Genomic DNA, 22,196 nt, shown 5'->3' on the forward strand with positions numbered 1-22,196 from the left:
AAGAAGACCATGTGGATGTTTTCAAAGAAGACAATTGACATTTTCATAGGACCATTCTGCGGATCTCGAGCCAGGCGATGGGAAAAAGGACAGACAACAAACACCGAACTGGGGCATTATTACCAAGAGAATTAAATAAGAAGGGGACACAAGGGATCTGACCAGACTGACCTCAGGTCACTTTCACATTTGCGCAGGGCTTTTGGCAAGCCTACCAATCAGATGTTATGAGAAATTGGCTATAGACGAGCGATGATTGGTCGCAACACCGATTTTCGGTATTCGGAGACCCCACTTGCAGACTTAGGTGCCCCACCATCAACGCCCTACAACCCCGGCCCCAGGGATGGGATTGGATGTACCTGAGTACAGCAACTCTCTCTGGCCCGAGGGGCGCTGAGGATGGAATTGCATGCAGCGGCACCCGCCATCCTACCGCCTAGAGCACATTGGATCTCGGGGCGGGCTGCCGGCCTGAACCCGCCCACCACTCACGACAGTCCCAAACTTGCGCAGGCTGCACCTACCACACCTGTGCCGAGTCGCTGGTGCAGTAGGGTGTCCTGGGGTCAGCCAGATGGCGGGGCGGCCGGTTGTACTAGGTACCTTACCCTCCAGTGCGCCCTTCAGGTTGGAATTGGTGTCATGGCGACTCTTCACCGGAGACACTAAAATAAAGGACTTGTCCGGGAATCTGCTCGTTTTTCGCTTCCCTCCTGTTTCTCCTCATCTGCTTAGCCTCTCCCCTTCCCCTTCTTTCTGCTCTTGCCAGCAGGATCCCGTCATTGTCGATCCAGAGTCGACCGCTTCTTCTACCAATTGACCTGTGTTCAGTCCCTCAGCGCTGACCACTTTTCACTGGCAACCCGCTGACCTCACATGTACGTCGCGCTTTGAATCGCCACACCGAATTCTACAACGCACAACAAATCGAGAGTCGCACCGTCTGCTCCGAACAAACCCTCAACAACACGAAAACGCCGTTCGAATACCTGCCGCCGTCAATAAAATGGAGGCTGCTCTTCGTCAGTCCAAGGCCATGTGCCCTTTCCTGAAGTCGGCCTCGCCCGCCAAACTGCGCGCGCTGTCTACCTCGGCCCGCCCTCATGCCATTCAGGCGGCGCCCCAGACGGCTGTCTCTCCTTGCGGCGGGACCATGTCCAAGTTGCAGCTCCTCGCCCACCGCTGCCCCGTCATGGGCAAGGCTCTGACAGTCCAATCTGCTCAGTACGGCCATGGACGCCCGGCCAAGATGGGAAACTCCTCTGTCGCTGGTATCCGCGCTCTCAGCACCAATTCCAAGCCTGGTCGCGCGAATATCCACACCAGCCGCAGCAAGGATGCCCGGGCCGTCGATGCTCCCTTGCTGAATAAAGGTACGGAAACCACAGTGTGAAGAAGAGGAACCTCCCTCGGCTGACCCTCGACGTAGCTCAAGTCCCTCCCGGCATGCCAGCCGTTCGTCAGAGCGCTACTTCCCATGTCGGCATGGGCAATTCGGACGCCTCCAAGGCCAAGTTCAACTATGAGGCCTACTACAACGCCGAGCTGGAGAAGAAGCACAAGGACAAGTCATACCGCTACTTCAACAACATCAACCGTCTTGCCAAGGAGTTCCCCCGCGCTCATATGGCTGGAAAGGAAGAGAAGGTGACAGTCTGGTGTGCTAACGATTACCTCGGAATGGGCCGCAACTCCCACGTCCTCAAATCGATGCACGAGACCCTGGACGAGTATGGCGCCGGTGCTGGTGGCACGAGAAATATCTCTGGACACAACAAGCACGCTGTCGAGTTAGAAGGCACCGTTGCCAAACTTCATGCCAAGGAGGCCGCTCTCGTCTTCAGCTCATGCTATGTGGCGAACGATGCCACTCTGGCAACTTTGGGTAGCAAGATGCCCGAGTGTGTCATTTTGTCTGATAGTCTGAACCACGCGTCCATGATTCAGGGTATTCGTCATTCCGGAACGAAGAAGATTGTCTTCAAGCACAATGATGTTGCGGACCTCGAGGCCAAGCTGGCTTCGCTGCCGCTTCACGTGCCCAAGCTGATTGCTTTTGAGTCGGTATACAGCATGTGCGGATCGATTGGTCCCATCGAGGAGATTTGCGATTTGGCCGAGAAGTACGGCGCCATCACATTCCTCGACGAAGTCCATGCTGTGGGCATGTATGGCCCGCACGGCGCTGGTGTCGCAGAGCACTTGGACTTTGAAGCGCATCAGCAGGGCCGCCCCAAGGGCAGCATCATGGATCGTATTGACATCATCACTGGTACCCTTGGAAAAGCTTACGGATGCGTTGGCGGCTACATTGCCGGTAGCGCCAAGCTCGTCGACATGATCCGCTCCCTCGCCCCTGGATTCATTTTCACCACGTCACTCCCACCCGCGACCATGGCCGGCGCAAAGACGGCCATTGAGTACCAGATGGAGTATGACGGTGACCGCCGCCTTCAGCAGCTCCACACCCGCGCGGTGAAGGAGGCTCTGAACGACCGCGATATTCCCGTCATTCCCAACCCCTCCCACATCATCCCTATCCTGGTTGGCAACGCCGAGCTTGCTAAGCAGGCATCGGATATGTTGCTCCAGGACTACCAGATCTACGTGCAGTCGATTAACTACCCCACAGTCCCCGTTGGGCAGGAGAGACTGCGCGTCACGCCTACCCCTGGCCACAAGAAGGAGTACCGCGACCAGCTGGTCCAAGCCCTCGACGAGATCTGGACCAAGCTTGGCATCAAGCGCACTTCCGAGTGGGCTGCCGAGGGCGGCTTCATTGGCGTCGGGGAGGCTGACGCCGCGCCTGAGGAGCCCCTGTGGACCGACAACCAGCTTGGCATCGAGCAGGCTGCGAAGGAGATCAAGGCCGCGGGAAACATCAGCAACGGCTTCGTCGAGGCCCTGCTGGAGCGTGAGTCCAAGGCGACCGGTCAGGCCGTGAGCTCTGCCATCTGATTTACGTTCTCTGGCTGGTTATTTGACCTAGCACCATTTGACGTTGATATCTGAAAGGGGGGCTCATCGGACCTAGACCACGTTCTTTGGAGCGATCAACAGTTTATTGATTTTTACCACGCCCGTGGCCAGCTGTTCTCTTTCGATTTGAGATCTTTTGTCTACACGATGACCTGATCTCAGTGTTGGTCGCAATACCAATAGTTTACAATATGAATGTCGTCTACTGACGTACTTACTCAAACACCTAAAGTTACTAGTTAATGCGTAACAATGTGATGTGTGATTGCAACCTCAAAAAGCCGTCCGATGTAGAAGGCCGAAAACATGATGCATGATTGACACTCGGTATCGCATAGGTAGTTTTGCGAATGCGACGTTCCGCGTCGGCAAGAATGGCGCAGCCCGACTTTCACCCGGCAGGCGAGGCGGGTCTGCGCGGTGTCCGTTAGCTGGGGGAAGGCACACCGTATGAACACAGCATCCGGTGTGTCGCGCCACCACACCTCTGCCGGATCCAGCCCAAAGAGCGTCTTGCTTGTCTGACTAAGCAACTCCGACGGAGGCGGACACAGAGAGTTGCTCCGTCTCCGTTCGAGAAAGCCTTCTTTAGGCTATGCCATTGGTGGGAGGGTGTGTCCACCGTGACTTACACGAACCCAGGAGATCCGTCATGAAGCAATAACTCAAATGACGGCTTACGACGCGAATTGAATCCCGGAAAGAAAAAGGGTTGTTTCATGTCATTGATTTACTCTTTGGATTTGGCTCTTCTCTTCTTCCCAACCTTTCGTCCCGTATGAGCAAGGTTGGTAGAAACGTGCCAAATGGACATTGACCACAAGACCAAAGGCCCGCGAGCCTGTACTACCTGCGCCAAGGCCAAGGCGAGATGCATCTCGGGACCGGATGGAAGTAACAAGTGTGAACGGTATGTCGTCGTCTTCGTATCCGCGAATCGCCAACTCTCTTTTTCCGTACGAGACGGGATCTGACAAGACATTTATTTAGATGCCACCGGCTCCGGAAGCCGTGCGGTTTGCAGACCCCTGCGCCGCCTAGGGTGAAGAAGGAACCTAAGCCCACCAAGGTCGCTGAGCTGGAGAAGAGGCTGAGTGAGTTGACGACGCAGCTGAGCGCGACGCAGCATGGTGGAGGTGGCGGCGTTGGTGTTGGTGGTAGTGGTGGTGTTGGCGGGAGCGGCGGGAGCGGCGGCAACGGCACCGTGGCAGCAAGCACTGTTGCCAATGGGACCGTCGTGGGAAGCGCCAACTCTCCGCTCCCGCCGAGCGGCAGTATTGCACCGGCATCGGCCAAGATCCCGATCAACTGCGACCACCTCTTCCCACCGGAGGAGGCAGTTACCAGCGACGGAGGGGTTTGGTCGGACACGTCCCCGGCGCCGAGCACCTCGACGGCGGACGACCACCACACGGTCGGGAGCAGCCAGGCCGACGGCCCGGCGAAGACGGGGACGGGGACCAGGACGAGGACGGAGTCGCCCTGGCCGTTGAATAATGAGCATAGTAAAATGCTCCGGACCTTCTTGGACGACATGCAGCCGCTGTACCCCTTTGTGATTGTCCCTCCCAACATGAACGCGGCGCAGTTGGCAGCGGAGAGACCGTTCCTGTGGAAGGGCATCATGATGGCGGCGTCCCACTTGGACGCAACGAAGCAGGTTTTGTTGGGAGAGGAACTGTTGCAGGCAATCGTGCAGGCTGCGTTTATGAAGGCCAAGAAGAGTTTGGATGTGCTGCAGGGCTTGCAGCTTTTGATTGCCTGGTAAATGGACTTTGCTTGCCCTGAGTGAATATTGATGACGAGAGGGATTTGATGGCTAACCTGAGAGGGCGGGCGCAGGTATCACTACAACATCAACAGCTATCAGCTTACGAATTTCCTCTTTCTGGCGAGGTCAATGTGCATCAGTCTGGGATTCAAGGACAGCCCGATGCAACTGGGCGAAAGGGGCAAGGGGATTTCCATCAGCTTCCGGAACCCGGAGAACGAAGCCAAAAAGGTGCAGACCAAGGAGCAGATTTCGGCGCAGCTGGAGCTGATGAGGGCTTTTGCCGGGTGTTACTACCTGAACACGCTGTGAGTGACTTTTTTTTTTGGCTATTTCAATTCAGAGAGATGAACTAGAGATTGGCTGACTATAAGGAAGCGTCTTCACGACGAATAAGCGGCCTGACGCATTCATGAACACGACCTATCTGGAGTCCTGCTGCAGACAAATCGAGGAGGTCGCAGAATACCATAGTGATGCGCTTCTGGTTCACCTTTTCAAGATTCAGCAGCTCGCGCAGACAATTTCACTTACGCTCGGGGCGGAGAGCACGAGTTTCCAGTCGCTGCAGCTGCCCCTGACAATGGTCGTGCAGTCGTTCCAGCAGCAGCTTGATATTTTCAAGACGTCGCTGCCGCAGCATCTCAAGGATAATGGTAAGTCGTTACAGCCTCGCAACCGTGAAGAGCCACGTGCAGTTTTTAATTGACGGATGCGTGACGGAAAATAGTTGGCCTTCTCGCCCACATCAGCATCGCCGAAGTCCTCCTCTACGAAATCGGCATACCAGAACCCCAGGGCCCGGCGTCCTTCATCTCGCTGACGGAACGCCTCGAGCTCCTATGGGGCTGCTGCAGCGCCGTAAAGTACTTTTTAGAGATTCGCTTCCCGCGGAATCACCTCAGCCTGCAGCCGCGCTTTACTTGTCTGAGCTCCTCGGATTTTCTCTACGTCTTCATCGTGTGCCTCAAGCTCATGACGCTGGACCAGGTGCCCGGCTGGGACTTGCCGCTGGTGCAGAAGCACCTGGACCTCGGCGGGGTTGTCGAGAGCCAGGTCGCGCATCTGGAGGTATTTGTGGCGCATCGAAGCGGGAAGTTTAGGAGGGCGACGGCAGCGGCAGGAGAAGAGGCGACGGATGTGCCGGGCCCAAAAGTCACTGACCCATTTCTGAGACTCACGGAGATGCTGCGGTATTTCAAGGATATTGTCAAGGGCGAGCTCTGCGGGTTAAAATCGAAACCGGCGATCCAGGAGCCGATCCAGCTTCCCGCCAACTTGTCGGACGGCACGCAGGCCATGATAAGGGATCTGGATGCGTCGTTTTGGGCCGGTGTGCCTGGCGAAGATCCCGAGACCTGGGATATCGGGAGTATGTTCCCGTCCATGGACTGGACTGCTACTTGAGGGCTTGTTGGTGTAAGAGGACTGCGGGCCTATTTCGTTTCTGCAGACGACCGTTGGGGAGATGATGTGTGCCACCACCGGCGGAGGACCGTAAAGGACTGACGCATATGAATGTGATGAATGAATGACATGGACAGGAAGGAACTCTCTTTGAATGAGTGTGGTGCCAGATCAACGGGCCATCTCTTGACTACTATCTATCCGAGAGGAGGGAATGCGGGAAGGGGTTGCCCACTACTTGGAGGTCAAGTCGAGAGGCAGGTTTCAAATTTGGCCTGCGGAGTTTAGCTGGTTCACCCGGGATTTGAATCTTCTTGTTGTTGTATACTTAGGACATATGGTAATTTTTTATTTGAAATCTCTCAAGCAATTGTACAAACTTTGGGACGATGCCAAGAACTGCGAAGACTTGTCTTGATAAGGAATCACAATCGTGTTCTATTCCCTTTCGGAAACCCGTTAGGGTGTTTGCGAGCGAAGCAGTCTCTTGAAGCGTGGTGTGTTTATATGTAATCTTTGATGCAACGGACCCCAAATCAGATGGCATCATGAACGCCAATTCTTCTGCCATAGGTCAAATAAACTAGTTGATGTCATCACCGACCCCCACCGCAACCCGCGTCCCGCAGCGCCATCGGCGCCATCGGATCGCGGCCGTCCGTCCTCGGCCGCTTGTATCCGCATTTACACGCTGGAAAAAAACCGGCGCCGATCCAAGGAACCTCATCCGCAGTCCATCCCACCACCCCCGGTCTAATATTCCCTCAACCGGCCCTGATCCGATCTCTGGCTTGCTTTTTTTGTGCCCTTTCCCTTCGACGCAAACCCCCCTTCCCCCCAAACGAGAGGTCATATTACTCCCCAAGCCCAACAATGCCGAAACCAACAGTGGACTATTCCCTCTACCTCGTCACCGACTCCACCCCCGCCATCCTCGGCGACCGTGACCTGTCCTCCGTCGTCGCGGCCGCCGTCCGGGGCGGCGTCACCGTCGTGCAGTACCGCGACAAGACGAGCGACACGGGCGAGCTCGTCGCCAACGCGAATAAGCTGCACGGCATCTGCCGCGCCGCCGGCGTGCCGCTGCTCATCAACGATCGTGTGGACGTCGCCCTCGCTGTTGGGTGTGAGGGCGTGCACATCGGCCAGGATGATATGGGTGCGTTGCTTTTTTCAATCCTTTCTTCGTCTTATTTCTCTCTTCACTCAACACTCGATTGCCCCCTTGTGTATACACATATTATGTGTAGATATCTATAACGCTTCAAGACATGGCCTGACTGACGTCCAACTAGAACTCACCGCCGCGAGAAAGATCCTTGGCCCCGACGCCATCATCGGGGTAACGGCCAGCACCGTTGACGAGGCCCTCAAGGCTTGCGAGGATGGAGCAGATTATCTTGGCATCGGCACCGTCTTTGCTACCTCGACGTATGTTCTCTTCTCAGTCTCTCAATTCTACAAAGTCACCACCCCGTGTTGTAGCCAACTGCTCACCCCATGGTCCTTGTTTCCTCACTACCCATCTGAACTAACACCACCCTCACCCATCCAGCAAAGAAAACACAAAACACATCATCGGCACCGCGGGTCTCCGCACCATCCTCACCCAGCTCTCCTGGGCAGGCCACCTCCCCCGCGTCAAGACCGTCTGCATCGGCGGCATCAAGCCCGACAACATCCAGCGCGTCCTCTACCAGTCCGCCGTCACCTCAGCGTCCCCCGCAGCAGCCCTCGACGGCGTCGCCCTCGTCAGCGCCATCGTCGCCGCCCCGGACCCGGAAAGCGAGTCCCGCCGCCTCCTCGAGCTCGTCAAGACCAGCGCGTCGTATCAAACAACCCCCAAACCCTCCTCCTCCTCCAGCGATGCCGCTCTCGGAGCCGTCGAGCCGCTCCTCGCCCTCGTACCCGACGTCATCAAGTCCGTCGCGGAAACCTCCCCGCTCTCCCACAACATGACCAACCTCGTCGTCCAAAACTTTGCCGCAAACGTCGCCCTCGCCGTCGGCGCCTCCCCCATCATGGCAAACTACGGCGAGGAAGCCCCCGACCTCGCCCGCCTGGGCGGCAGCCTCGTCATCAACATGGGCACCGTCACCCCCGACGGCATCCAAAACTACCTCAAGGCCCTGGCGGCCTACAACGCCGCCCGCAGGCCCGTCGTCTTTGACCCCGTCGGCGCGGGCGCCACCTCGATCCGCCGAAACGCCGTCAAGACGATCCTGGCGGGCGGGTACCTGGACCTGATCAAGGGCAACGAGGGCGAGATCGCCACCGTCTACGGCGGGGGGGAGGTGCAGGAGCAGCAAAAGGGGGTCGACTCGTCGTCGACGCTGGGCCCCGCGCAAAAGGCCGCGCTGGTGCGAGACCTGGCGAGGCGGGAGAGGAACGTGGTGCTGATGACGGGCAAGACGGATTACGTCTCGGACGGGACCCGCACGTTTTCCGTGGACAACGGGCACGAGCTGCTGGGCCAGGTCACGGGGACCGGGTGCGTGCTGGGCACGACGGTGTCGGCTATGCTGGCGGTGTCGGCGTCGGGGCACGATAAGCTGCTCGCTGTCGTGGCGGGGTTGTTGCACTTTGAGATTGCGGCCGAGTGGGCTGCTGTTCGCCCAGATGTCCAGGGTCCTGGAACGTTTGTGCCGGCGTTTCTTGATGAGCTTGCGAGGGTAAGGCGGTTGACGGTTGAGGGGGATTTGAAGTGGTTGCAAGGGGCCAAAGTCAAGGCCGTGGACGTTGCGTAAAGGGACTCGATCAGACCATTTAGTCTGCCTCGCTGAATCTGGGATATGGACATAAAAAAGAAAAGGCTTGTATTTAAACCAACATTCAAGGCTCCCAAATCTTTGTAGAGGTATGTGTCTATAACCAGACTCTGTCGAACCAAACCCCCCCCCCCCGACTCTAAATCTTGGGCGCCAAGGCCTGCAAAACCTCCTTGGTATCCTTCCCCGTATCCTTGACCAGCCCAACAATACTCTTAAACTCGGGCCTCGCCGCATCCCCCATCATCTCGTAAATAATGCTCTCACTCGTCGTGACAACAACACCCTCGTGCCTCAACCTCGCCAGCGCAATCGGCACCTCCTCGCGGTTACAGCTGCTCACCCCGTCCGCCAGCACATACACCCTGTGACCCCCGGCCAACAGATCCAGCGCCGTCTGCGTGACGCAAATGTGCGATTCAATCCCCACAATCAGCACCTCGTGTCCGCCCTTTCCCTCAAACTGCGCTGCGATCTCGGGAACCCACATGCTGAACTTGGTCTTGTCCACGGGCGGGCGCACGCGCTCCGATTCTTGGAGGAAGGGCGCGAGCTCCGTGACCGTGTCGCCGAGGCGGGCGCGGTTCTGGGTCGTCGTGTAGACGGGGATCTCGAGAGTCTCGGCGGCGCGGAGGAGCTTGGAGATTGTCTTGACGACCTTGTCGAACTCAAAGATTGCGTTGCGGAACTTGTCTTGGAGATCGCAGACGCTGGGAAACAGGGAGAAACAACTCTTTTGTTAACGGAAAATCTTCTTTGCATAAAGTGTAGGGATATCTAGGGGCAGGAGGGAAGCATCGACGCACAAAATGACCGGCCGTTGCAGGCGGCGATTCGCTGTGCCGGGCATGATCGCGGTCGTCAAGAAGCGGGGTCGGAGCAAGAGCCAGGTCGGTCGAGGTTGGGACAATTGGACAAAGGGCATATATATCTGAACAGTTCTCGCAATCAACATGTCTTTTGGGGAAAAGGAAGTTCAATCCAGGTCATCAATAGATCCAAAGGTCAGTTCATTACAAAGGTTTCGTTCATTCCGCGACTCGGAGCTTAGGACTCGGCATGTCACCCTCGGCGTTGGAGCAGTGCGGGGAACCGGATCGTGGAGCGCATCGAAGTGGGGTACCTAGCGCCGGACGGGGCCTCCTTAGACACTGCAATGAGAACTAGGGAGGTATATGACCTCGAAGCGCGCTGCTCATGGCGAGCGCAAACCAACAAACCTGCGTTTCTGCTTGCAACATAGGAATGGTACTGGCAATCATCGTCTGGTTGGTCGAATAACTGCAAAATGGAGAACTGCAGAGCCGGCATCAACTTTAATCACTTTCTGGACTTTGGCCCACAGAGGTGGAACAAAGAAGATCCTCGATGCAGCTAACGCTTTGGGCTTCCTGATTGCTGATCAAGTTTTGGCATGGCCAGAGAACATTGCACACCGTTATGTGAACTCATAGATTTTTGTTATTTAATTTCCGCCGCGGGGCGGACTTTTCTAGCCTTTGTGTCGTGAGACCCATCTGTCCTGCGCCACTGCCTGGCTACCTAATAGTCGGCCTAACTTACGTTGTTTTGAAGCCTTCCATCTCACCTCTTCATGCTGGAGGGAGCCATCTTGTAAAAGCAAAGGAAAAGAAGATTAATGCTCTGGCCATGTTCGGCCACATTCACGTCCAGTGCCGCCGGGGCTGTGCGTTCTCTCCACTTCATTCACTCTGCCGTTGCCGTGGGCTTCGCCTTGCCGGCCGGGTTCATCCAGGAGAAAGCCGAGGCACCACCGATGGGATTCGCCGACCGCGGCAAAGCTGGCCCCGCGTTCTTCGTCTCGCGTTGGGCCTTGGCTTCCGTGGCGCTGCCGATCGTGGTGTTGCTGATTGACCTCTTGGGTTCCCAGCGGACGTTGGTCGGCGGGTTGCTCTCTGCCACTGCGTTGACCTGGCTTTTGCGTCGATGCTCTCCACTCGTTCTGGGTGCTGGCGGCGGCTCGTAAGCTGCTCCAGTTCGGGCAGAGGATGATGAACCCGATTTCAGGGGCTTCAACACCTTCATGTTCCGGCTTCCGCGCCCGGCGGGCTGATATCCGCTGAGCGGGCCATTTGCTTCCCGTTGCCCGTTCTCGGCGCCATTTGCTGAAGTACCCTGGCGCCAAGAGCCCCAGATGCCGCCGGCAGACTCACGCCGATTTCCCTCTCCGCTGACCGAGCTGTTTTGCGCCGTGGAATACTCCCTTGCCCCAGATTCGGACCCGCTGGCGTTGTCCTTGCCATGCCTTTCACTCTCCCCGCCACTTTCAGACAGGTTGCTTGCTCCAATCGACTTGTTGGGTACAGAGTGATTGTCCATGGGTGAGAGTGGCCCTTGTGACTCGGCATCTTCATGCTGCATGCTAGATATGCTGCTCTCCAATGCACTTTGCGTTGCGGGGGCTTGAGGTCGTGGGTCTCCAGACACAAAAGGCGCTGCGTTGGCGTTGAGTCGGGGCTTCTCGGGGATGAAGTTGATTGTACTTATGTGCTTGAAAGCAGCTTCGTCCTCTGGGCGCACGAAAGGAACAGATAACTTCTCACGCTCGCTGCCATAGAGACACATGCGGTTCTGGGATAGGAGAATGTCGGCCTGATGAGCTCTGAGGGTGTCGCTGCCAATGAAGATCTGGATGCCCCTTTTAGGTTCGGCGCCTTCAGATTGCTCCATGCCGGATACCTCAAAGGTTGCGATGAGGCAGGGCATTGAATGTCCCGGACTCGACGATCGGCTGCTGCGTTCGGAAACAGTGGCTTCGACCAGGTATACAGGGAGTCGAACTTTGTAGATGCCATCCATGTCATGTTGAATGTCGTCCAACAAGTCGAGCTCCTTGAGGACAGAATAATCCACCACAGATTTCTGAGAGCCCGTACACAGATCAGCGTATAAGACTGTGTCGTGCGCGAAGCTCGTTGTAAGCCAACATCGGATGATGGTCGGGACGGAACCCAGGAAGAAGAGGCCCGGCGGAGGCTCCGGCATGTCTATCGGAGAGTCGTCTTCATGACTGCTGACCATGAAGTTGGTATCCAGCCCCAAGCTGCTCGCCCTGCCAGATGCCACAGAGTGAAATGAGTGAACGGAGTGGCCGGCAGAACTGTGGCGTCCATCCGACTTGTGGGACAAAGATCGCTCCATCATCAACCCGCTAGTTGGTCGGGGAGGTCCGAATTCCCCAGAGTGGCGATTGCTCTGACTAGACCAATCTGCTCCTCGCAATGCACTTTCGTCGAAACGTACGCTGTTGGCTCGGGAAGCAGCGCCCCGACGAGTAGGCTCTTCCTCAGCAGGTCCTAGATGAAGGGAGCTCAGCAGATGCTGGCCTTGCTCATCAAAATCATCAAACATGTCGTTGGGTGAGACGTGAGTCGGCCCTTCGAAGTGGAACGTTAGCAAAAGGCAATCATACACACAGAGAGAACCTAGAATTACCTTGCTGCGGAGTTCCGGCTAGGACGCCAGGAAAAGGGTGCTGTTGCCACACGGACTTGAGGCTCGCATCTTGTTCCTGGCGCCTTTCGAGTCTTATAAGTCTCTCACCCTGATTACTCTGAACCAGTTGGATTTGCTTCAAATCCATCTGGATGTTGAAGAGGTCGTCGCGGGTGATTGGGAACCGTTGATCCATTCCCGAGGGCAACCGCGTGGAGCTCAGTGTAGTGCTCGCGAACCGAATAAACTCAAGGGAAGTTGGGTGCGTAGGTCGGCAGAGTGTATGAGCGACAGACAACGGCAAGCGAGTGTATACGGATCAAAGGGTGATCGAATTGGAGCGCCAGTGGGGCTATCGACAAAGCCGTTGGAAGGATCGTTCAGGTAGGTGTTCACGCCCATGGGTTTCTGTGTCGAGTCCAGGCGCGTTTGAATGACGGGTCGAGGAAGGCTGTGGGCTCTTCCGACCTCGATCCCTACGATATCAGTTCACGAGGTCCTCCTCCCCCGCCACATCGCACGGTGAGACCAAACAGGTCGTCAACGGCAGCGGCAGCAGGTACAAATGTGAAATCTCTTCGTATCGCAGAAGCTTGGTCTTCCAGAGTCCAGTCGAACTGATCGACTGCGGCAGCTAATGATCGATGGTGGTGCTATGCTGGTTTTGCACGATGGTCTACAGAGGCGGCTCTGCCCCAGGGACGATGGCTTGGAAAGGTTACGTGTATGATCGAAGATTCTCGACACCAAGGTGCAGTCAAATGACGACTTTGGAGACACGTATATGGGTCGCAGATTGTGTGTATATAGGGCGTAGACCCGAAAGGCTTTTCGTTTAATCGTCGAAGGATATATATCGTGACGGGTGAAGCGCTAGAGACGATCCCGAATGGTAGATGCTTTGGTTCGACAGAAGACTTGCAGAGGACTCGATTGATCGGGATGGGGTGTGGCGGCTGTTCCGATTTGAAGGTGTACGTTGAGATAGAGAGGCCTTTGAGAGGGGCAGGGTGTCGAGCGTTCCGTAGAGGAATATGAAGAGAGAAGGGAGGTAGACAGGACGGGGAGTAGACAAACGAAGCCCCCAGGTTAATTTGGACCGGCACGTTGAATTAGTGAAGCGGGCAGGACATGAACAGAGACAGACGGGCTTGATAGAGGTGAAGTGAACGGGCAGCAACGGGAGAGAGGTGTGGTCCCGGGGGTTTGGCGCATGGGTGAAGGTATCGCAGAAGTACTCCAAGCCTATCGCTGCCAGGAAGCTGCACTATCCAGGCCGGTACGTAGGGGGGACGAGAGCAATGGAAGAACGGGGCCCGGCTGATGATTTGTGGATTCAGGGTGTTGGACCCAGCTTCGGACCATCCAGTATACTTGAAAGGTACAAAGTGGGCTGCCTGGCGGCCGAATACTTAAGGAGCATACTACGTATTTAGGTAGACACCACACGCTGTGGGAATTCGAGTGCAGTTCGGTGCAGTGCGCCTCACCTGGTTGCTTGCCAGGTCCAGTCGTCGCCCTCCCGCCTATTCACTCGTTGGAACTCGCAACGGGGTGTGAGTCGTGACGCCGTAGGAGGTGCTGATTGGGGGGGCACCACCCCAACCCCTATGCCAGGGACGTGCTGAAGACTTCCAGCGTCATTCCACCCGACCCGACCTCCCTCATACCTTACTCCGTGGCCCCCGCCATGACAAAGTGACTTCCATTTCTTCACCTTCCTGCACACATTCAAACTCTAAAGCAGCCGAGATGCCAGTGCAGAAACGACCAAAACCTGCCTGGACTACAGATTGCTAGGATGGTGTCACCATCTCCGCATCTCAGCTGGCTTGCCCTACCCCTACCCCTACCTTGCCTCTGTTCTTACTTGGACAGGGAAACCTCGCCGTGGCCAGCGGCGCATTTCGTTGGGTGCATTAGGTACGCGGGGTTGGCCTCAAAGGTAGACGTGTAGATCTTCAAGAGATCACGTAATTGAAGGCAAATTAAGAAACTCTCCCATCTTACTCTAATCTTACACAAAGTAATGGGACGCAGTTATACAAGGTAGTTAGGGAGCACATGTGGTTAAGCATCCGTCATCAATTCTCCAACGCCATATACGTCGTTGAATAGCCCATAGCGTGGGCGTCGCAGATTCTTACCGAGACCAGCAGAGGCTTTGATATCTCCTGTCCCTTGGCGATTCCCGGTGATGTCTCAGAAGGGCCGGATTTCTACCTGTGGCTCGGCGCGAAGCGACACGCAGACATAAGGTAGGCCAGGCTAATAGTGAGATAAGTAGAGACATGTACGGTGCTATCTTCACATGCTTGCTATTTTAGAACCATCATCTTGAAGTGCTGGAACTCGGGCAGTTTTTTCGAGATTCAGTTGATTTGAAATGCTACTGCAGTGCTCCTGCAGAATGCATGCAGCATCGCATGGGCCGCTCTATTAGCTTCTCTCGCCATGTCAAAGTCACCTACCTCACCTACGCCGGAGGGTTGAGATCCCGCCAGTCTGGGAAAACGTAGTCCGTACGATCGTCCTCAGGCAAACCCACGTACTCTTGACCAATGTGAGGCAGCACCGTCTGGTAAAAAACCCTATACGCTTCTCCGCTCAAGTGGAGGCCGTCCGGCAGGAGGTCCGCGAGCCCGCCCTGCTCGCCGAGCTCTGGCGTGCCGAGCAAGGGCCCTCCGGACTTGAAGCCGGGCGTCTTGGAGACGGCGTGGTCCATCAAAGCCTGCCACAGGTCGATCAAAATCACGCCCGGCACCTCGGCGGCAACGTCACGAGCCGCTTGGGTATATCCCGCACTGATCTTGGCAGTCCGGGTCGGCTTTGGATGGCCCCAGGCCAGGTCCAGCTTGGTGATGCGAATCTCGTCAATTGGAGGCGGCGTGACGAGGAGAATCTTGGGTTTGTGAGCTGTGATATTGGGGTGCGTGACAATCTTGGTGAGATTCTGCTTGTAGTCTTCTAGGGGTATATGCTGGGTTGTTGTATGCATGGGTTGAACAGCATCGTTTGCACCAAGAAGAATCAACTAGAAGAAGCATGTTTAGCATGTAGGTTCCAGTGGGATACAAACAACTGGGTACTCACCAGGTATTTCAGTTGCGGTCCTGAAGATGAAGGGGAAGGAAACATCTCAGGGAGATATTTCAGAGCATTCGCCGAATTCCAACCGGAAAATCCGCGGTTCACAACATCATAACGGCGATTCACATCTAAGAGATGGCTTGTAAGTGTCTGAGCCCGACTCGACACGACTTTGGCTTCGTCAAACTCACGGCATTGAAGCTCAGCCTGGAAGCAGAAGCCTTCGAAGGTCACCACAGACCCCTGGAACAGAGAATCTCCAAAGAGCACAACTTGGGGGTATGGTTTCTTGCACAGAGGGTAAGCAAGATGTAGCATCTGAATCACCAATGCCACTTACAGCCATGCTGGATGGTAATTTCTAGGCCGAACTCTTTCGCTGCGCCGAGGGAAATGTATACCTGGGTTCGGGGTGTTGAGTGGCTTGCTCGGCCTTATAAGCGTCTGCGTAACCTTATTGCGTGCGGGGAGCCCGAAACAGCCTTCTCCTCAATTTGCAGATACACCTACGGAGCCACTTGCACGGCATAGTAGCCCGCAAAGCCGAAAGCACGATACCCTCACTGGTTAGGCTGTGTGAGAGCACCTGTAGCCTGCGGTTATCGGCCTATCTATTGCACGAGATGACCGTACCGCCAACACCAAGCTTCCAGGTTTGGAGAAGCACTTTGGGTTCCACTCTTTAGACTACCAGCGGTGGCAACACAATGTTCTGAAATGTCCAGCGTTCAGTGGCCCGTTACGGGCGACCACCCGAACCGGGAGACCACCGAACCGGGAGAAGTTAATGAATTCTATGGATCAAGAATAGAGTATTTTGATATTCCATGTCCCTCACCTCCAAGCCCAGCTCATTACAGCATGTTTCCAAGAGCTAGGCGCATCAGTGACATAAGGTAGAGCAATGTACCAGACTGGTGCCACAGCAGCGTACACAAAAGTTGACGAAGGGGACTGGCGGGGCTCGATACGTACTTTATTGAGCCCACTTTCTTATCTAAGAAGCCAGCGATTCGCTCAATGGCTTATCGGCAGGAAAAAGTCGGTGGAACTAATCCCCGTAAGAAAAAAAAAATCCAGAACTCCAGGAAAATGCTCCAAGAGAAAATAACCCCAGTCTCGTTGCTCTCCCCGCCATTGAGCATTCAATCACTGCGGAATGCCGCAAATTCTCTGAACAATGGCGTCCTCTCTTGCTGCGCAGTTAGCGCAGATCGCCGCCAACTCAAAGGCATCTTTGGATGTAAGGGCGCAAAAGGCTGCCCACTCCAAGTCACTTCTCTTCGAGCCGAGGGTTGCCACGACACAGAGCTACCAGGCCCTTTACACGATATGTTTGGAAGGCTTCGAGGAGCTGTGCGAGCTCGATGGCCGTTTCAAACCGTTCGCCCTGACGCTCTTCAGCGAGCAGAGCATGAGCGAAGACCGCACCCAGATGACCGCTGCTGAGAATGCCGAGTTGGACAAGAAAGTCGAGTCCTTTTTGCGCCTCATTGGCAGCAGGCTGAGACTGATGCCTTCGCTTCGTGCCCTCGAATGGCTTGTACGGAGGTTCAGGTATGTCGAACCTCACTCCTCGCTAATCTCGCTCAGTCTAACGCGGTCACAGAATTCACGAGAACAACACCAAGTCTCTCATCACGACCTTCCTCCCGTACCACTCGATTCCCGCCTTCGTCACCTTGCTCTCGATCCTACCGTCAAGAATCCCCCACGAATACCGATTTTTGAGCCCCTACATCAAGTCCCTCACTTCGCCCCCGCGATCTGTGTTGGTCCACGAAGCGATCCACAAGGCCGACTTCCTCAACACCCTCTCCGAATACACCCTCGAGGCCTGCAGGAATCAGCAGCAATACCCGACCTTGATCTCTTTCTGGGGCGGAATCATGACGGAAGCCGTGAACGGTCTCCTCGAGAATATGCGCTCGGGTCGCCAGGCTGTTCAGCAGGACAATAACGAAGCGTTCCTGCACCGCGTTGGCCCTACCCTCGCCGAGGCAATGACTATGAAGAAAGTCCCCAACATGCAGATCGCTTCTTACATGGCCGTCACCATCGTTGCGGCGAAGGGAAGCTTCGATGACGCAACATTGTCGGCTTTCATGGAGCAGATTGTCCACGGTTGGACCAGCGAAACCGTGCGCCCCGGTCTGGTTTGCTTGTGCATTCTGGCGCAGTATCGATCCGCGAAACAGCTTTCAGGAAAGGTCACCAAGGCCTTGTTGAAGGTGCAGAACCTTGGCGAAATTCTCGTTGAGCTAGGCCAGGAACGGAGGGTTGATAAGCTCACTAACGGACTGTGCATCGCTTTTATCGAAAGACTTTGCAAGAAGGGTGATGCTCGGGGATTGCCAATCATTCGGGCCATCTTGATGAGCAAGATCTTGAAGGGGAAGCAGATTGCCGTTATCTTCAAGTCTCTGGTTCTTGCTGCCCACAGACTTGACGATGAGGTCGACAAGGATGGCGAAATCCGCAAGGAGCTTGGCTCGACATTGATTGACCTCTCGCGCTTCTCTGGAGACACTAGTGAGATCATCCGGACGGTTCTCGAGGAGGTCGATTTCGATGTGGAGGAGCTGGAAATGAAACTCGACGTCTCGATTCGCCAGAGAAAGGCCCTGCCCGGAAGCCAGGAGGATATCGAGATGGACAAATCCCAGCCCGCTGCGCCGACCAAGGAAAACCTGAGAGAGACTATCCAGGAGCTCTCGGGCCAGACGCGTGCGCTACCCGCATGCCTCTCAACCAGCACTGGCGAGGTCTACGACGAGTTCAGTCGCCTTTTCCTCCGGGTTGTTTCACAGCAGTCCGAGGACCCGACTCTGCTTGCCGATTTCGACCAGCTGCCGTCCCTGAGCCGACGAACGGCAGTCAGCGACCACACCTACATCACCTTCTTCGTTCGCATTTGGTCCGGCCCTTACCCAACCCTGGCTCGCGCTGCTGCTATCGACACAGTCAGGAGACGTTTGAGCGACGGCGATGGCAATGATCTCGACTTTCAAGCGCTTATCCCCTACTGCCTCGTGGCCCTGGTTGACTCCTCGAAGAAGGTCCGTCGTGCTGCGGCTGAGCTCCTCATCCAAATAGGCCACTTCTTCCCTCACCAGTCCAAGGCCGCGAAGGCTTCTGTCTGGGGTGGCAAGAAGCTTTACGATGACAGCGACAAGGTGCAGTGGCTGGATGCCGATACCGTTTCTCGTCTCCTTCACGGCGTTATCCTCCCCGCTCTGGAAGAATGCATCATGCATGAGGACCACATCCGTGCAGTCCTTCACTCTACCCTCGATAGCAGCGCCAAGGGTGAGAACAGCGAAGGAAAGAAGGCACTGAGCTCATCGGGCCGAGCATCAATCCTCTCATTCCTTGCCAGTCACGTTGTTGCAACGCCGCTCCTCAGGGTCAAGTCCAACCTACTTTCAATCCTCAACCGCATCAGAGGAGTGTCATCTACCTCAAGAACAAAGGTCCTGCTGCCGGCTTTCCGATGGTGGGCATCACTGTCTGCCGATGAAGCGGACCGTCTCTCCGAGGCTGAGGAAGTAGACCAGTCGCTGCTGCACACTACATTTGCCGAGATTGTCGTACCGAACGACAGCGAAGGCCTCGATTGCCTCCTCTCTATTATGAAGGATTCTGCTTCCGCCAAGCGTCCGGAGCTCGTTAGATCTATTTCTGCGCGCATCCGCGCTATCTGGGGCTCCATGAAGGCCGATACGAAATTCGATGTGGCCCAGACGATGTTGGAGCTTTCTCAGGCCCGACAAGCATCCCAGGACGAGGAGGACATCATTGCTGACGAAGCTGCCGATTTCCTGAGGAACGTTGAGCTCACCACAGAAATCCTGGCCTACTTCCTCGAGTCCATCCAGACCGGCACCAAGCTCATTACCGAACCCCCTGCCAACAAGCGGCGCAGAACTAGCTCGTCTGAGGCCAACCGGGGCGTCAGCGCCCAAGCCAGTGCTGAGCTCAGCGCAACCCTGAGATCAGTCACTTTTGTTCTCCAGCTTGTTGACGGTTCACAGCCTGCTGCCCATCCCGAGTTGTTGGACAGCCTCTTTGGCACGCTCTCCGAGCTTCAGCACTTCCGTACTGTCATCGGATCGGAGCTTGGATACCTGCAAAATCTGGTGCTCACAAGCCTGATTGCTATGGTCCCTGCCTACAGAGACAACAAGAACCTGAAGATCGACAGCTCAGGAGGCCACGGCGACTTGCTTGTGAACTGCATCCAAAAGTCTTCCAGCCCTATCGTGCAAAACTCGGCTCTCCTCCTGATTGCGAGCCTCGCCACTGCTGCGCCTGATCTTGTGCTTCACAGCGTGATGCCCATCTTCACCTTCATGGGTGCCTCGGTCCTCCGCCAGAACGATGATCACTCAGCTCACGTCGTCAACCAGACCATTAAGGAAGTTGTTCCACCTCTGATGGCGTCGCTCAAAAAGGGCAAGAGAAACCCTATCGCGGGTGCCACAGAGTTGCTGCAGAGCTTCGTCACTGCCTACGAGCATATCCCTGCACACCGCAAGCAAGGCTTGTTTGTCGCGCTCATCAATACACTCGGACCCGAAGAGTTCATGTTTGCCCTGTTGGCTATGTTGGTCGATAGATACGGCCCCAACGACAGCCTTATGGCGTTTGCCTCTGAGCTTCTCGGCGTTTACAGCGCCGAGGTTCAGCTTCAGACCCTGGCTAAGCTCCTGGACTTGATCAGTGACATTTTCAAGCCCAAGCCAGGCCTTTCTGTCACCCTTTTGGGAGTTGGCGAGGATTTGTCAGAGAAGAAGCCCGAGGCTATTGCCATCCAGCAGCTGACAGTGTTCCCGGCTCTCCTCTCCAGCAGGAAATTGCGGAAGGAGATCACCATCCTCACCGAGAGAGACGACATGGATTCTTCCAAGATTCGGGACCTGTACGCAATTCTTCTTCGAGACGTCCTGGCTCTTGCGGAGACGGTCAAGCAGCAGAAGGCTCTGCACGAGTGCTGCGGCAATGCCTTGGCCAATCTCCTCAACCTCCTCTCTATCGGCGAGTTCATCAAGTCGGTCGAGAACCTCCTGGATCGCACCGAGATCGACCTCCGTCGCAAGGTCCTCCGTGCTCTTGAGGTCCGTGTGGATCAGGAGGGTGTCGCAGATGTTGCCTCGAGAACGGCTCTGCTTGCTTTCCTTCCGCAGCTCACCGCCGCAATCCGGGACACAGACGATCTCAAGTACAAGCACACTGCGGTGGCGTGTATTGACAAGATCGCGGAGAAGTACGGCAAGAAGGACATCGAAGCCGTCGCGGGTGCCGCAGCGACCATCGCCGGACCCCACTGCCTTGGCCAGCCCGATGTTCGTCTCCGCGTCATGGCATTGCTTTGCCTTGCCTCTTTGGTTGATGTTCTCCAAGATGGTATTCTGCCCATTGTCAACATTGCCATTTCCCAGGCAATTCTCTACATCGAGCAGAGCGTAAAGAACGATGAGGCCGCCACCGAATTGCACAATGCGGCGTTTGCATTCATCACTGCTCTCGCGCAACACCTGCCTTACATGATTTCGGAGAAGCACCTGGATAACATCTTGCTCGCCTCCAACAAGTCAGCTGAAGCCAACCTGGACGATGAGGCTGACGATGAGCGCATCAACTGTCTCAGATTCCTTGCCAGAAAGGTTGAGGCCAAGACGATGTTGGCCAGCCTGCAGAAGAACTGGATCCCGGCTGCTGAGGCTGGTTTCGACGTAAGTTGCCTGCCAAGAGAGAGTTACAGACCCATACTGACAGTTAAACAGGCCACCGACGAATGGGTCGATATCTTTGGTGTTGTGGTTGATAGCCAACCCAAGACGGTTGTCACAAAGAACGTCACTACCTTGTCTACGATCCTCCTCAACTCTTTGGACCTTCGGAGACGGGAACAGATCAAGGGCAAGCTTACAAACGCGACGGCCCAACATGTGGCCAAGATCGAGGCCTCCATCAATGACGTTACGCTCAAGATGATTTACAAGCTGAATGATGCGGCGTTCAGGCCCGTCTTCACCCAGATCGTTGAATGGTCTACGCAGCTGCCCAAGCAAGACGTCGCAGGACGCGCTCTGCGTCGCTACAGCGTCTACGGGTTCCTCCAGGTCTTCTTTGAGGGCCTGAAATCCATCGTCACCAACTACGCGACTTACATCGTGGACGACGCCGTTGAGATTATCAATGCCGCCGACTTAAAGTTGCCCGAGCAAAAGGAGCTCTGGCAACGCGTACTGTCTACACTGGCGAGGTGCTTTGAGCACGACCAGGACGATTTCTGGCAGGCGCCTGCCCACTTTGGCAAGGTCGCTCCTGTTCTGACTGCGCAGTTCCTCCACGCCTCGTCTGTTGACCTGTCTGGCGAGCTCATCCCCGCGATGGTCGAGCTGGCCTCTGCGGCGGACTCTCAGGAGCATCAGAAGGAGCTCAACACCGCCATCCTGCGCCACCTTCGTTCCGAGCAGGCATCCGTCCGTCTGGCGGCGGTCAAGTGTCAGCAGCAACTTGCCGAGAAGCTTGGCGAGGAGTGGCTGTCGGCGCTGCCTGAGATGCTCCCTTACATCAGTGAGCTCCAGGACGATGATGACGAGACCGTCGAGCGGGAGACGCACCAGTGGATCGTCAAGATCGAGGGAGTCCTTGGTGAAAGCTTGGACTCTATGTTGCAGTAAAAGTCTAGACACAAAAAATGGAGACAGCGATGG

General features: G+C 55.8%; 7 protein-coding genes across 7 annotated transcripts; 4 read left to right on the forward strand and 3 right to left on the reverse strand.

The window, feature by feature from the left end:
* Positions 1–1,009: 1,009 nt before the first annotated feature.
* On the forward strand, positions 1,010–2,961 carry CORC01_04539 (5-aminolevulinate synthase; the record flags this gene model as incomplete). Its single annotated transcript, XM_022616186.1, has 2 exons — positions 1,010–1,376; positions 1,433–2,961. 2 exons carry the CDS (start codon positions 1,010–1,012, stop codon positions 2,959–2,961), a joined length of 1,896 nt encoding a protein of 631 aa, XP_022477275.1.
* Positions 2,962–3,788: 827 nt separating this feature from the next.
* CORC01_04540 (uncharacterized protein) lies at positions 3,789–6,160 on the forward strand (the record flags this gene model as incomplete). The annotated part of the gene is made up of 5 exons (XM_022616187.1): positions 3,789–3,892; positions 3,973–4,746; positions 4,825–5,061; positions 5,132–5,409; positions 5,484–6,160. The coding sequence occupies 5 exons, from the start codon at positions 3,789–3,791 to the stop codon at positions 6,158–6,160; spliced, it is 2,070 nt and encodes a 689-aa protein (XP_022477276.1).
* Positions 6,161–7,033: 873 nt separating this feature from the next.
* On the forward strand, positions 7,034–8,907 carry CORC01_04541 (hydroxyethylthiazole kinase; the record flags this gene model as incomplete). The annotated part of the gene is made up of 3 exons (XM_022616188.1): positions 7,034–7,319; positions 7,456–7,591; positions 7,716–8,907. The coding sequence occupies 3 exons, from the start codon at positions 7,034–7,036 to the stop codon at positions 8,905–8,907; spliced, it is 1,614 nt and encodes a 537-aa protein (XP_022477277.1).
* A 160-nt stretch (positions 8,908–9,067) lies between these two features.
* On the reverse strand, positions 9,068–9,778 carry CORC01_04542 (isochorismatase; the record flags this gene model as incomplete). Its single annotated transcript, XM_022616189.1, has 2 exons — positions 9,068–9,638; positions 9,735–9,778. 2 exons carry the CDS (start codon positions 9,776–9,778, stop codon positions 9,068–9,070), a joined length of 615 nt encoding a protein of 204 aa, XP_022477278.1.
* An 857-nt stretch (positions 9,779–10,635) lies between these two features.
* Positions 10,636–12,580, reverse strand: CORC01_04543 (uncharacterized protein; the record flags this gene model as incomplete). The annotated part of the gene is made up of 2 exons (XM_022616190.1): positions 10,636–12,326; positions 12,385–12,580. 2 exons carry the CDS (start codon positions 12,578–12,580, stop codon positions 10,636–10,638), a joined length of 1,887 nt encoding a protein of 628 aa, XP_022477279.1.
* A 2,280-nt stretch (positions 12,581–14,860) lies between these two features.
* Positions 14,861–15,820, reverse strand: CORC01_04544 (GDSL-like Lipase/Acylhydrolase; the record flags this gene model as incomplete). The annotated part of the gene is made up of 4 exons (XM_022616191.1): positions 14,861–15,418; positions 15,478–15,602; positions 15,666–15,762; positions 15,815–15,820. 4 exons carry the CDS (start codon positions 15,818–15,820, stop codon positions 14,861–14,863), a joined length of 786 nt encoding a protein of 261 aa, XP_022477280.1.
* Positions 15,821–16,654: 834 nt separating this feature from the next.
* Positions 16,655–22,163, forward strand: CORC01_04545 (BP28CT domain-containing protein; the record flags this gene model as incomplete). The annotated part of the gene is made up of 3 exons (XM_022616192.1): positions 16,655–17,031; positions 17,084–21,209; positions 21,261–22,163. 3 exons carry the CDS (start codon positions 16,655–16,657, stop codon positions 22,161–22,163), a joined length of 5,406 nt encoding a protein of 1,801 aa, XP_022477281.1.
* Between the last annotated feature and the right edge of the window lie 33 nt (positions 22,164–22,196).

The sequence above is a fragment of the Colletotrichum orchidophilum genome, assembly GCF_001831195.1.
Source record: "Colletotrichum orchidophilum strain IMI 309357 chromosome Unknown Scaffold_30.1, whole genome shotgun sequence".
Lineage (NCBI taxonomy): Eukaryota > Fungi > Ascomycota > Sordariomycetes > Glomerellales > Glomerellaceae > Colletotrichum > Colletotrichum orchidophilum.